The following is a 16,190-nucleotide window of genomic DNA, read 5'->3' on the forward strand; positions in this document are numbered from 1 at the left end:
TATATTTTCTGTGGAACTCCTTAAGTTCATCATTTAATCTCTTAGATATTTTTGCCACTTCTTTTTCTTTTGCTGTCCCACAATGAAATACTTCTAAATTCAGAGTTTTTTTTTTCTATTCTTCTGAATCATAATTTTGATTTGCTTACTCAATGGTGCATTTTTTTTGGTGGAAGAGCTCCTTAACAGGATCTCTGACTTTTATGGAACTAACAAGAGGTTTGAGTTGCTCCATTTATCTTTTTTTTTTTTTTTTTTTTTTTCTGGACAGGCAGAGTGGACAGAGAGAGAGACAGAGAGAAAGGTCTTCCTTTGCCGTTGGTTCACCCTCCAGTGGCCGCCGCGGCTGGCGCGCTGAGGCCTGCGCACGGCGCTGATCCAATGGCAGAAGCCAGGTACTTATCCTGGTATCCCATGCAGGTGCAGGGCTCAAGCACTTGGGCCATCCTCCACTGCCCTCCCTGGCCACAGCAGAGAGCTGGCCTAGAAGAGGGGCAACCGGGACTAGAACCCGGTGTGCCAGCGCCGCAAGGCGGAGGATTAGCCTATTGAGCTGCAGTGCCGGCCCTCCATTTATCCTTTTATACTTCCCTTTTCTGTTGAATTTCAATCTTACAGAAATGTTGATTATTTTATTTTCTCATTTGTTTTATTTTTTGATAGTATGATACTCAAGAAGAGGCCTGTATTATAAAAGGGGAAATCTTTAACTTATGACAGTGTAGAAGAATTTATTATAAGAGGTAGTGGGATGGAGAGTGATTTTTACTGATTTAAAAACACAGTTGCTATAAATTATTATTTTAAAAATTTTCACTGATTTAAAGGTAAAGACCATAACATTAGGTACGTGAAGCAGAATATAAAGAGAAGTTTGGGGAAAATTAGGGGTAAGAATATACCACTCATGTGGTATGTTAGGTTTTTAAGTTTACTTTACTTAAAAACATGTTCAGCATTTTCACAATATTTGTAAAGTTAATGCAAGAGGGCTTGGGATGAAAAAGGTAATAATTGTCCAGAGTTTAAATTATTCAAAGACTTGAAAATAAAGACAGTGAAATGTTTCTTAGGATTATCTCTCAACTGTTTTGATTATTTTGAAATTAAAATGAAAATATTGTATAATTCTCCCCATTCTACAAATGGAAAACATGTATAATCTAAATTGATGTTTTCTTTTAAAGTATTATCATGAATTTAATTATTTCCTTTTAATATGCCAAAGTAAGAAACAATGTACTCGTACATCATATGAATAGCTTGATATTAAAATATATTGTCAGAAGTAGTAGCTTGTTTAAAACAAGTTTTAAAAGATGTATTTATTTATTTTAAAGGTAGAACAGCAGAGAAAGAGGGAGAGAGAAATAAAGAGGGAGAGAGAGAGAGAGACTGATTCACACCCCAGATGGCTGCAACAGAGAGGTCTTGACCAGGCTCAAGCCACAAGCCAAGAATTAAATCCTGATCTCCCACATGAGGTGGCAGGGATACAAGTACTTGGGTGTTTTTCACTGTATTCCAAGGTGCATTAGAAGGAAGCTTGATTGGGAATGGAGCAACCAGGACTCAAACCAGCATTCTGATATTGGATGCTATAAATGTAGGTTTAACTTGCTGCACCACAATGCCATCCCCATTCTTAAAACTCTTAATAGTGTTGCTCAGTGGGGAGTTTCTCTGATGAGCAAAATGTCAGATATCTGTGCTGTAAACTCTAAGTGAACTTCCACATATGGCTATTGAGTCTGTAGAATGTGGATAGTGAAACTGAGGAACTGAAATTTTAATTTTGCTTATTTGTAAGTTAATTAACTATATGCCACTGGTAGCTACCATAATGGGCCATGGTTTTTCTGATTCTAAAATGTATAAACAAATAAATAAGAGATAGAAAGATGCTTATAATTTACAGAATTTGTCAGTAGACTAATATATTTCCAGCAGAGAAACCTTTGTCATTTATACAACTTATCAGTAGACATACATTTCTAATGAAATATAGTTGTGTTATTATTTATGGTGTTAGCAAAGTACTCTTCAAAAATAAGTTCCTTATTCTACTCATGCTAACTTATAAAGAAGGTAAACATTATTGAGAAGAAACAAAGTTTGAATTTGCTCATGAAATTAACTAATAATAGGGTATGTGTGTATATATGTGTGTGTGTGAGAGAGAGAGAGTTGGCTTACTTAGTTGTATTGTGTTTAGGAAGGAGTTGCTGATTTGAAGTATTTACAGTACTGTGTTGCCAAACATGTTAAACAATGAGTCACAACTTGGAATTATTTTAGAAAATTAAAAATTCAAGCCTGGAAATTGTTTGGGTCAAATAATGCACTTTCTGGTAATCATAAAAAGTGGTGTAGGCAAATGTCAAAAAATAATCAGGTATGTCATCCATTTTCTTATTATCCTATTCAAAAATGGAATGAACTCTTTGTATCATAGAATTATCACCTAAGATGCTTTACAATAAAATGAGAAGAACTTTCTCTATATTTCAGCAAGTTTTCATAAGCTTTGATGAATGAGTATTTCAGGACAACAATAGATAAGGAATGATGGTACCTCAACAGCTTATATTTGTGGTGATTACCAATAAAGGATAGATTATTCTAGCTGATGGCTCCCTCTTCAAAATGTGCTAGGGTTCAGATGAGCTTAATTAGATATACACGTTAGCCCAAACTACATATGTGACATCTTTACAGATAGACATTTGGTTCTGCCTATGAGCAAAGTTTACTCTTAGTCTAAATGGAAACATTTAAAAAAGTAAACTGTAGTTTGCACAATGCATTTTAAGTTTTCCTACATCTTGTCTATAGAATCAAATTTTAAGGGATCTGATTTTGCTGCTCAGCTCCCAGGAAAGAAATTTACTATACAGGGATTAAAAAGTTATATTTTACTAGATTTTACATTTTTACAATAAGTGAAAGGATAAATATACTCTATATGAAACATATATATAGTATTGCTTCACTTATGAAAATATTTGGTTTGAATTCAACTGCCTTTGTTTCAGATACTTTAAAAGGAAGCAATTTTTTTTGGGCTGTGAATGAAATTAACACTTCTTTTTAAATTTTAAAGTCAGCAAGAAATTAAGAGAATAATTCCTTTACTTGTAGTAGGTAGATTGCCTGTGGGTATACATGTTCTCTATCTTGGATCTGATATTCACTTAGAGTAAAGATTTGGTAAATTGTTTTATTTTTCTTTAAAAATAATTCGTTCTAAAAATACAGGGAAGAATGGTGAGATCTTTATTTCTTAACAAAGAAAATTTTCTTCGGCTTAATAGAGTCAACAAATCCCTGAAAGTATAAGAAAAAAATTCCCTGAAGTATCTCTGTCTCCTTGGAAAAGGATTGATGAAATCATTCAGTCCCCTTACTTATTTGTTCTTTTTCCTTTAACAAAAATGTGATGCCAGTCAACATCCTTGAATAATAGTTGCTGGAACACAATCCAGTCTTAGTAGATGCTACAGCATTTCCTTATAGAGTCCAAACTTTTTATATCATTTTCCTTTAAAACAGATTTTGAAATCTTTAGAAACCTGAGTAAGGAGCCTTAAAGTGTATTTTCTACACCTCCTGAAAATGTTCTACTTTTTATTTGGGTATCTTGGCAACTTACTCAACCACACTATGGTAACTGATGATCTAGTATAAAGATTAAATAACAGTTTACAAGAGGACATTCAAAGTGGCAAGATGGATTATTTAAGTAATATTGTTTTTAAAATCCTTAATTTTCTTGAATATTTGGAACAAGTTCATTGAGATCTCCATAATAATCATGTTTTATAAAAATCACATTCACTCTGGTTATATCGTCTTACTAACAGTGATTAATTATAAAGAATACAATAGCATTTTGATTTAACATGATACTACTGCATTGTTGATATGATGTAAAGAGTAGCACAGGTTTGTGCTCGCTTCGGCAGCACATATACTAAAAGAGTAGCACAGGTTCTAGAAAAACCACCAACTTACAATTAATAGATTTAACCACATGAAAATTATTTTGTTTGAAAAGAGTTGATCCAGAAACAGTAATTTTATACATTTCAAACTCAAGTGCTATTGGGTTAAATGATTTCATTCTTTGGAGGATCAGAATAATTCTTAATAATTCTCTTCCTACTGTGTAAATGGCCTACAATGAAAAGATTACTAAATATCTAATTCATTAAAAGTAATACTTTAATCAACCCAGAGAGATCCTTGGGAAATTTTAAATATATGATTAATAAATTTATTTAGTTAAAAAAAGAAAGGCTTATTCCCTTTAATATGATTTCATCAACTTATTCAAACTTTAAAGTTAAATACACCATAAGTAGCAAGAAAAGTAAATATCTTGAGTTTTGAACATTGAATGAAATTAAAAACGCAAACGGTTTTGAAGCTCAAAACAAACCCTGAAAAATCCTTTTAATATTCATTGCATTTTTCAAACATGTGCAGAAGTCTTATCAATTTGAAGATAAGAATATAAAGTATTTCTTATTTTGAAATAAAAGTTCATTTTTTCTTGAAATGTAAAAATATATAGAATAGGCTGGCGCCGCGGCTCACTAGGCTAATCCTCCGCCTTGCGGTGCCGGCACACCGGGTTCTAGTCCCGGTCGGGGCGCCGGATTCTGTCCCGGTTGCCCCTTTTCCAGGCCAGCTCTCTGCTGTGGCCCAGGAGTGCAGTGGAGGATGGCCCAAGTGGTTGGGCCCTGCACCCCATGGGAGACCAGGATAAGTACCTGGCTCCTGCCATCGGATCAGTGCTGTGCGCCGGCTGCAGCGTGCCGGCCGTGGCGGCCATTGGAGGGTGAACCAACGGCAAAAGGAAGACCTTTCTCTCTGTCTCTCTCTCTCACTGTCCACTCTGCCTGTCAAAAAATTAGAAAATATATATATATAGAATTGACAGCTCAATATTAGCATATTAACAGTTTTATTTTTATATAGTATCTATAAAATTTGCTAACTACTAAATTTAGGACTTCTTTTCATACTACAGTATAGTAATATTTTCAAGCAAATTCCTCTTAATTTTATCACCAAATACTTTTACATTTTCTTAGAGAAATTAAATAGATTTGTCTTGGGCTGGCTCAAAAACCTAAGCATAGGTAAATGAAGTCAGAGGTCTTTATTTTAAAAACCCCTGTAGTAAAATGATTTGGAAAAGAAAATCTCTCCATCTACTAGATGTTTGTTCTTTCAATGAAGTTCTCCTTTAGCAGGTGTTCACTTCTTTTTATCCTAATGATGGAGAACTCTGTGCATACTGTGGAGTACTCTTTAATTGCTAACATACAGGCCAGAGGATTTCAGCTGTTCAACTGTTTACAAACTCATATCTGAGCCCTGGCACATCCATATAAGCACTGGAAGTTTTGATACGTTGGGGAGGTACGTAGGAGTGGGTTTAAATTTGTTCTCCTGTCTCCTGTCCTAGAGCTTTCCAGCTCTGCTTTCTAAAATATACTAACTTCAGTCTCTTGGGAAGAAGAGCAGTGCTCACCTGACCCTGTTTTCAGTGCAGGGTTGTGTATTGGTGATGCAGCTTGTGTGGGAGAACACAGAGTAAGCATTATACTGAATGTTACCTGTCAGTTTCTGTACCAAGAGACATTCGTTGCTCAGCCAGCAATAAAAAATAAAACTGAGTGGCATCAGCACCCATACCATAGACTGCTCATTACAGTCTTGGTTAACTACAACTTTCCTAAGTCCAACAATGGCATGCAAATTCATGTTAACTATCAAGGGTCAGTAGAAAGTGATCTCCAATAAACACTTAACAAGGTCAAAAAGCCTTGCAATAGCCCCTCATGAAACCAAACTTTGAATAGTTTTCATTATAGTTTATGGAAGTAGTCAATGTGTATTATAATGTATTGACTAATTAATTTTATCACAGTGGTTGAACAGCTTAAATACCTGGACAATGTGCCATAACAGGGGTCTGCCTGTCTGCCTCCCTCCCTCCTTTCTTTCTCCCCTTCCTTCCGTGCTTCACCCCATTTCCCTCCTTCTTAGTCTCTCTTCCTTTCTGATAATTGCCATTAACAGATGGAACACTTTGAACTAAACACCACAAATGTTTTTGTAACAAAATTATCCCTAGGGAAATGTTTTTAGAGTTCCAAATGTGATGCCAGGAGCAGCTCTACTGTTGTAGTTGCTCTGGAGCTACCTCTCTGTTTACTCTTGAGCAAGGAAGAGGAAGAAACAAAGTGGCTGCCCTAGTTGGCTTCCCTCATGCACTAGGGCTAAGACTCCAAGCAGGCTGGATGGGACTGCCTTGGAATATCATTTAGGTGGATTTGCAACAAGAAAATGAAGTAGAAGGTTGAAAAAAAATTTGTTTTTGAAATTAGCCAAAATCCTTTCCAGGGCTGTTTCTTTCCTTCCCTAAGTCTCCACAATAGGCCTTTATGCTTCTTTTCTGTTGGAACACCATCTTGGTTCTGGCCAGTGTTTCTCTTCCTCTGGCTGCTTGCTGTATAAATCCTCCATTTCCCAGTGCTAGAAGCACTCCCAGACTATTGAGATTTCTAAAGGCTGTCACTGTTAACGCTACAAGAAAAATAGTGAAACAAAACTCCACCCTGTCCCATCGTGGGAACCAGACTCTGCTGTGCTGGCCTCTAATCCCCCAAAGCTAGTGGTCAAGTCTCGAGAGGTCATGCGAGCGCTGAGACCTGCAAACACAGAAGCTAACAAGCTGAATGGGTGGAAAAGGAAGCAAATCATACCCTTTGTTTCTCCTTACACTGGCTGCTGTCCCCACTGGTTTTGCTGCCATGTTCTCCATCACGGAGGTTTGGATCTGGGTGAGAAGTCAGTCATTGAAATTCTGGTATAGGGGAGGTGGAGCCAAGGAAGACAGTGGAGCCAGTCACAGTGAAATGGGTGAGAAGGAAGGGAGATATGGAGAAGGAAGACAAGCAGTAGTAGACGGCTTCTTTTTGTAATATGTCAGCTGTGACATGCAAGTTGGTCACTGTGCATTTAGATGATGACTTTCATACTGTTTACCACTGATTATACAGAAAAAAAAGTTATTTATGATGTTTTGCTCTATCCTTTAATTTGTTCTCTGGTCATGATAAAGTTTCTGATTTTCTTTATATTGATACAATCATATTTTTTTTCTTCCTTTCTCTTTTCCTACAAGCATGTAATTAAGAATATGTGCAGAGAACACCATCACAATAAACTTAAATTGCTGGCCTTGCATTCTTTGAGGCCTTAGACCAAATGAAAGAATTTTGAGGAGATGCTGTTTTGCAGTAATTCAAAAAGATACAATTTAACAGTCTGCTGCTTCCCTTCTTGTCCTGGTGCAGCCATCATTCATAACATGACTGAATTTCTGGTACCTAATTCCCATGTTTGTGAGGAAAACATAGTTTATATGAAAGCAAAATAAAGTTCAAAGTAGCATTTTCCTGAGTTTGTGTTCATTATTTTTATAATCTAAAGAAAATAAGGGTATTATTTCTGTAAGTGGCATGATCATCATAAAGTTAATTACTAAGAAACCTGCTGAGTATTTCATGTACTCGGCAAGAATTGGGTCAGCAGAATTAAGAAGTCAGGGTTTTCTGCAAATGAAGAGATTTTCCCTAACTTGACAGTGTCCACAAGTAAGGCCAGATGTACTGCTTTCTACATTATGCTAAACCAAAAATTTCTGTCCTACGTGTAGGTTGTGGTGTGCCAAAAGTCAACACTTCTCTTTGATGCAACTCGAAACAAAATAGCATTTCATTAAGAATCTGCAGATACTAAACAGAAGTGGATATGTGGAGGAAAAATGATTCTTTAATGACTCAGTATTCTTTAAGTCTAGAAGCAAAATCGAAGAAAGTAGAAAAAAATATAGCCAATGACTAATGTTGAATGCTGGGGGCTATCACCAGTTGTAATCATGTCCAACTTCTGCAGTAATGTGGGGGTTATCTTCAGGTTAATAAGGTTTTAAATAGTGTAAAGCCATCAAGTGGATATCAGAATGGATAGAAACGGATGAAATAAGAAAAGAGTTTTTCTACCCTATAATTATATCTGAAAATAAAAAGAAAATCAAGGAATGTCTGTTCCAAGCCCATTGTCTTCTGCTGCAGCTTCTCCTCCTTTCCCCCTCCTCCCTTCTATCTCTTTTGCTCCCTCCTCTTCTCCTTTTTTCTTCTAGGTCTTCATTTTCTGAGTAAATTTATCACCATTCTTTCAAATCTGGTACTCTGATTTTTACAATTTTAATGTTCTGAAACAGCTTATTTTAGCTTATTTTTCTGAACTTGGTCAATTCAGGACTTTCACATACTGGGCACAACTTGGGTTTACATGCAGAAGTCCTGTAAGTTAAGCTTGTACTCATTTTTTTTTTTTTTTTGACAGGCAGTTATAGAGACAGAGAGAAAGGTCTCCCTTTTTCCATTGGTTCACCCCCCAAATGGTTGCTACAGCCAGCGCACTGTGCCTATCCGAAGCCAGGAGCCAGGTGCTTCCTCCTGGTTTCCCATGCAGGTGCAGGGCCCAAGCTCCTGGGCCATCCTCCACTGCACTCCCGGGCCACAGCAGAGAGCTGGACTGGAAGAGGAGCAACTGGGACAGAAACCTGCACCCCAACCGGGACTAGAACCCGGAGTGCCGGTGCCGCAGACAGAGGATTAGCCAAGTGAGCCAGCCGGGGCACCAGCTTCTTGTACTCATTTGTATGAGAATTCAGAAAAATGCTAGTTGCCAGGGCAGGATCAATGTCACCACGTGTAGGCTTACACTTTAGTTAATAGTGATAAGAGAACTCACTCTCAGGAGTCTGAATCAGTGACCTTAATTTTATTAGTACAAGCTCCTTTCCTAATACCCTGCTAAGCACATTTTTAGAACTGGTATCAGGCATAAGCTTATTTTATTTTGTTGGTTTATTTTTTATTTTCTTTGCAATATGCTTTTATATAACACATTACTAAAACCCGTAACTGAGACTTTGCTACACACAATCATATTTGCCAACTTTTGCTTACAGAAACTCAATAATGCTGAAGTAATTGACAGGCATGGCACTTGACTCCTCTAAATTCCCTTACCTTATGATTTTGGTGAACATATTAAATAATTGTGATAAAAATAGCATCTTAAATAGGAAATATATTTTCAAAGGACAGTTAATACAAACTAAAATGTATCTTCAACATTAAAATACTTTTACCTTTGTGTTATTTCAAGTGTAACACAATTATAATTAATTTAAATATTTCAGTGAAACAAAATTTTAATATTTTTGTTCATATCATGTCAAAGTTACCATTGAAAGGTAAGAAATTAATTATTTCCTGACTGGTTAGATAGGAAACCAAAGTAAAGCTAGAAGTGAATATCACATATAAAATATCTGAATCCTTTTTTGTTAATCATTATGTTTAAAAATGTTATTGCCAACATTTATCCCCTCCTTTCTATTATATACTGACACCACATCAGTAAAAGTACCTGTATTGCTGTTTCAGTGTCTAGCTAATATATTTTAAACAAATTGATGATTCATTGAACACAATCTCCATTAAAAATGTGTTTGTTGAATCTCATAAGATGTTGTATTTATAGATGTATTTGTTCTCAAGGTTCTACACTTATTATTGTTTTGTACTTTGTAGATATTTTTCATACAGTTATCACTATATACTACAGTTAAATAAAATGTGAAGATGAAATCAGTGTTAACATGAAGATAGTTTGCTATTGGAAAATTTTTGATCAGAAATGATACCCTGCTCTTGCCTTAACTCCCCTAAGACAGCTTCCCATTCTATTTCTTACCTTGCTGCCAAGCTTAAACCTCAAATAGCTCTTGAATAGTTCAGTAAATACTAATTAATAGTTTATAGACTCCATACACTTAAATTTGTTATGTGCAGGAAATACATACAAAATATGCTATTATGTCTGTTTGTATATACATAAACATGTATGGAAATATGATTAAATATATACAAAAATATGTACATATTATACAGATATGTGCAATGTAAAGGATATTTTGCTAAATATTGATAGTATCATAACCATATTCATATTCATATCCTAAATAGGAGTAAAAGTGATTCAATCATGATAAATTTTGCCTAATGTACAACCTCCCAATGGGTCTTCCTACAATGATCAGTTTTTCAACTTAGCATCTTTTAAAAGTTAGCATTTTGATAAATTATAATAAACTATCATTTAGAATAAATGTGAATGTACTATACAGAGCCAAATTAATTGTAGACCTTAGTTGCACTAGATTATGTTGTGTTTCTTTAGGGAAAATGAGTTTTTAAAAATACTAAAAGCATGCATAACAAGTGGAGAATCTTTAGGTGAAATTTCCTAACTATTTCTAATGGACTTTCTTATATCCAACACCAACTTAATATATAGACATAGAACCTTTTAGGATTTTTTAAAAATGTTTTTAGGAATAATTGCCTAGAAAGACCACATCAGCAACATGTAATAATGATAGTGTTTGCTTTACAAAGGGCAACGATAGACTTCTAGAAACCTTTTACTAGGATATGGCAGTATTACTGACGTTTTGTCTCACATCTTGTAAATGCTGCCAATGGGAGGAAACCTACTCCCCTGTGATTTTGTTTCCCCTTTGAATGATGGTGATGGAGCACGTGCATGATGTGTTTGGTGCCTTGCATGAGGAAGACATGCAAAGGCAAGGTCCAGTCTGCATGCTGCTTAATGAATGTTTTTCCTTTTCTCTCCCTCCTTGTCATGTGCTTTCAGAAGACAACAATGTGGAAGGTGGGTGCTTTCAACCTTATTTTCTTACTCTCATTTGCCTTTTATTTGTTAGTATTCATAGAGTACCTCTCAAATTTAAACGGTAAGTTGAACTTCATTCTGAACACTCAATTTTTGGATTGTGTATCACTTTTCATAGAGAACACATACTGTCAACACTAAAAGTTTCAAGGATATAAATTCATTCAATCTTAAATCTAAACTTCTATGGATTTCAACAACCCATATAAACTTTACTTACTGCAGTGTTCTGTATGGAAAACTGATACAATAGTGCTTTTTTTAATTTTCAAAGAGAAAGCATTTCTTTGCAGCTTCAGAACACAGTGCATGATCCTTTCCCATTTTTTCTTGATCAAAGTGATTTCTTCTTTTCTGCTGGAAATGTTTAGCATTGTATCCTTTCAAGCCCATTGGTTTGTTTCAAATGATCTGGTTTATAAAAACAGCACAGAATAAAATACAGACTATAAAAGGCATGAATTTAGATTAGAAAATAAGGCAGCCTTGGCCAGTGGAAATGAAAGCATACAGCACTCGACGTGGTTACTGGTAAGTATTTATGTAATATTCTGTGTCTGTTACATGAAACTACAATATTTTAGTTAAGCTTTTCTAAAAGTATCTTTATCAAGGAACTTTGAGAAAGTTATACATATTCTTATGACTCTAACAAACCCAAATGTATTTCAACATTCTTATTTATAAAGAAGTTAAATATATTAGTCATTGTGCTGCCAACCAAATCTTTACAGGACAAATATGCAGAGAGAAGTAGGTACAGCAAAAGAATTATAAAAGAGAAGATGTTTGTCAACTTACATATGCTGTTTCAACTTATATAACCAAGGCAATAACAGTCCTTTATGAATAATTTACTAACTTTTAACTACATTTATATGTCAGAAGACAGCATTTAGCATATTTTATTTTGCTGCCACATTTTGAAATATAGTGATTCTGCAAAAATGTGCACATCCTAGGGAATGAAGGATTTCTTACAAAACGGCTCCTCACCCAAGGTTACAGATAATAAGCCAGTAGGTTATAAAGGCTTCATGTCTCAAAAAACAAACAAACAAACAAAAAACAAAGAAGAAAAACCTCTTTATGGTAATATAAGGTTGATCAGTAGCAGGGTTCATCTTTGTGATTCTTTCATAAACACTATTACAATTGCTTGGCTGCTGATCATCTCTATTCCATTAAGGAAAGTGGATTAAAACTTCAAAAGAAATAAGAAGTTACTATTTTCTTTTTCTCCCAGTATTGGCTCTGTATAGGGCTTCCATTTTTCTGTGCTGTAATTTGAGTTGCATGTGTTTACATGATAAAGATGATATTACCCTGTAGGCCTTATAGCCTTCAAGATGAGTCTCATTTATATTGTGTATGTTAATTGAGTTTGGAAGTTATTTTTTAAAGTATTTTTTAACTTCTTTTGCATTTCCTTAATCATCCTGTAAAATGTTCCATGACTTTTGTTTCTTTGTAAATGCAGTTGCATTCCAAGAGACTTGAAGATCAGCTAAATTAGCATGAATACCTCTTGTACACCCACTCATCCCATGCAAAATTGTAATAAGATTTCCACAGTGTAGGCCCATAAACTATAGTAAAATTTATTCCATCATACATTTAGCATCCTTCTTTATAATATGACTTTAGCAAGGTGGTTATACTTCTGTAGAGGTAAAGATGTCTAACAGAAGGAAAATAAATATATTTTAAAGTGTTTATTACCATCTTTATGAAGATAGTATCAAATCATGAGAAGCATATTTCTAAATATTCTTAAATATATTTTCTAAAAAAACTTACAAAATCACCATCTTAGAGATAATTCCCTGATATAGTACACCAAAAAGTTTCTAATTGTTGCTATGAAATATGTACTGTAGATTTGAAGTTGAAATTAACTGAGAAAATTATTTAAACTAGACAAGTAAGCCACTCTTCCTAAGCATATAAAGCATCATGAATCAATAACAGATCATGAATTTTTAATCTGTCTATGTGGATTTTTTTGCTAAAGTAACTCAGAAAAATACAAAGAGAGTCTCTAATACAGAGATAGGAAATTACTATGTGAAATAATTTTATATTATTTTGTGGTTATATGTTGATTTGTATTTCTCTGTCGTGAAGGGATATTTGAGAACCCCTAAAATTTTGAGTAAACACAGACTATTTCAATACTGATGCAATTAATACATAATGTTAAATAGCAGAAATAAAATCTCAAATATATTTGAAATGATACTGGGAATTAAAGATAAATTTATTTAAATTGATAGATATATTATATTACTCTGACATTTCCCCAAATTCCCAAAATATACATAGATTGAAAACATACTAATCTTAAATTTACTTAGTTAGCTTAAGTTATAGTCCAGCATTTCAGTAATATTTAAATAAAATTCTAAATAGATTTTCTTCATGTAAAATTATTTGAGCCTAATTGAAGCTCATCCATTGTTTCTTATAAGCATTATTCTGTAATAAATTTTAATTTTACAACTGCATGTATAGTGATCTCTTTTGTATTTGAACAAGCCTAGTTGATTGCTACATTTATCAGATTGAGAAGACATTTCTACATTATCATTTCAGTGTGACTAAGGATTTTTTTTTCATTTAATTATGAAACTGCTCATTTTTTGATGAGGGGAAAAAGATCAGACCCAGCCCATGTTCCAGGTATTCCTTTGGGTTTTTAAAAATGCAATCTTATCACTGAAAAATGACAAGCACTGTCGGGGCAGTGTTCAACAGTGTCCTCCAAGGGCATGAAGGGCAGATGTAAAATGTAAGGGACTAGTTGGATTTTAAACTGTGCTCTATGCTCTTGATTGTTCCAACTGATACACAGAAGAAATACACAGTGCAGCACATGCCAGTATTTAAATTGCAGTTCCATAGCTCTTTGCCCCAAAGCATTCCAACCAGGGGTTGAAAGAATGCTTTTGATTTGCCTCTGTGATACAGACATGTCTCACAGGAAACAATATGTCTGTCACTGAACATTTTTGTCACCGTGACAACCCTGCCTTCCCATGCTCCCTTGTTTATTGCTGACTGTGCTCTTGTTTCCCTTCAAGGTCTGGCGCACCTGATGATGGGCGACCAAGGTATGGGCTCTGTTCCTTTTCCACTCTGCTTTCAGTGTTTTCTTGTTCTGTAGCTGCTTTCAAACCATCACTACCAAGTATGGGCAAATGCTTGCAAGCATCTGGCTGCTTAAATACATAACGTGCTCACCTTTTTTTTTTTTTTTTCTCATGTGTCTTCCCCTTTAGTTGTTTATTTGATTTTGGTTTGCTCCTGTGACTTTTATTTTCCTTCATTTCTTGCACTATAGTACCTGCAAATAAATGAGACATATGAAAGTGTGATTGAAAAGTTCCATACATGTATCGAATATGCAGTTAAGGCTGGTTATACTAAAGAAAAACTGAAAACTAGCAGAAGTTAATATCTAAAAGGAGATACTGTTTACCAACTGTCCTAAAAACAGTTCATTTTTCATTCATGCATGGCAGTTTGGGAACGTGTTGACAAATTTGGCTTCTGGCTTCTAGAATGCTGAGTATAGTGTTCCTTGAAATCAATACTTTCTCTACCTACCGTCACTGTGTATTCCCCTTTTGTGAAATCTTAAAATGAGCATGGGATTCCCAATTTCTTGCATGTACCTGCCTTAAATAAGACAGAATTCTCCAAAATTTACTGATTGCATCCACATTTGTCTTCAAAATCTTATTTATACTTTCTTGTTGTGTTTAATCTTCAGATATTAGTGCATTTGCATATGGTCATAATTCTTATTGTTGTTTTTCTCCTCTTTATTCTCTTTGTCTGGAAACCTTTTCTTCATGGATCCATTCCAACAAATGCATAGGTAAAAGTAAAGGTATTGCATTATTTTATTTCTTCTTAATATCAGCTGTATGAATTACAGTATATCTAAGTTATGCAAATATATGTAGACCTTTTGGCATTGGGAATGGGCACTGGAGGTAGGTATCTGTTAATGAACATTTTATGAATTTAAGGTAAGAAAAATCCATCACATTTTTTATGTTACGTCCTTTCACTTTTTTTCCCACATCGTGTACTTATATAGTTAGTATTTTTAGAAATAAGCTACAGGATTTGGTATCAATTTTTGCCATTTCATTTAATGGTAGTTAAGTGGTGAGTGTACTAACCATAAATACATCACCCTGAACATTCACCTTGGGAGCATACCTGCCCCAGCCATTCCTTATTGAAATGTAAATCAATTAAGCATGTACAACACTGAAATGTTACTATTGTGGGCTCATCATCTTGTGGCTTGCTAGATGTCTTATTTCTATACATTAACTCCATGGTAGCCTAAAAAAGCAATATCATGAAGGAGGCAAACAGAAGAGCAAAACAGCCTGGTTTTTTTTATGCATTCTGACTTTGTCTTAAGAACATTATCAACCAGCTATATATTCCTGCATCACTTGGTAAGTTAGGCATGTGTACTCTTTGATGGTGTTGGTACAAAACCCAGAAGCATGTTTGATTCACTATTTTCAACCATCTACATTGTGTTTTGTGTTGTCATTAAAAGAAAGTATCTGGTATACGACTATGGGAAATATATAGAATAGTCTTTAAATTAATCATTTTTAAATGTTTATTGGAATATATGTCATTATGTGTATATATATTTAAATTATCATTAGTATTTTAAATGCAGATATGTGTCTTATCCTTGAATTCTAGGCATCTTTCTTGTGCTCAGAATGTTAATACAGTGAATTGATACCAAAGATCCCAGTTACATACCTTTGCATTTGTATCCTCTAGTAGTGTAACATTTCTACTTGAAGAAACACCTGAACATGAGCCAAGCAAAGTGTTAAATATAGAAAATAGGGCTTTAGAGAAAAATGCTCTTAGGATATTTTGATCCAGTAACAAGTGTTATTGCAGGTTTGGTTCTCTTCAACCATTTCCAATAGTATAATTTAATCTCATTTTACACTTGTAGCAACTCTGCAAATGAATATATCCAATCTTTTAAACAAAAAATTTTGTACCATTTGGAGTTTCTTTTTTTTTTATGTTTTTACTTGAGGCCAAATTTTTGTTGACTGTTCCCTCTTTATTGGGCAATTTCCACCATGGTATAGGACTCAGGATAGCATAGAGAATATTATACATTTTATTTTGCTGGCTGAGTAAAGTATATGTATATGTGCTTGTGTATGTACATGTATACATTTATATACATTTATATTAGTATGTGTATATTCACAAAAAATTATACACATATATTGTTTTGTGAAAAAGTAATTCTTAAAATAATTTACTAATGA

At 34.4% G+C, this 16,190-nt stretch overlaps 1 protein-coding gene across 44 annotated transcripts in view; it reads left to right on the plus strand.

Annotated features, from left to right (window-relative positions):
* Window positions 1–16,190, plus strand: part of NRXN1 (neurexin 1) — a 1,231,187-nt gene that overhangs the window by 111,820 nt on the left and 1,103,177 nt on the right. For 15 of the 44 annotated variants that reach the window (XM_070069132.1, XM_070069131.1, XM_070069134.1 and 12 more), the window contains exons 3-5: window positions 10,813–10,830; window positions 13,935–13,964; window positions 14,735–14,746. The exons of 11 other annotated variants lie outside the window; for them this stretch is intronic. In XM_070069132.1, the coding sequence (XP_069925233.1) occupies window positions 10,813–10,830; window positions 13,935–13,964; window positions 14,735–14,746 (60 nt within the window). The remainder of the gene's footprint in view (window positions 1–10,812; window positions 10,831–13,934; window positions 13,965–14,734; window positions 14,747–16,190) is intronic. 18 more of the 44 variants (XM_070069135.1, XM_070069142.1, XM_070069143.1 and 15 more) reach the window with 5 other exon arrangements.

Source organism: Oryctolagus cuniculus, chromosome 2 (genome assembly GCF_964237555.1).
Source record: "Oryctolagus cuniculus chromosome 2, mOryCun1.1, whole genome shotgun sequence".
In the NCBI taxonomy this organism is placed as follows: Eukaryota; Metazoa; Chordata; class Mammalia; order Lagomorpha; family Leporidae; genus Oryctolagus; species Oryctolagus cuniculus.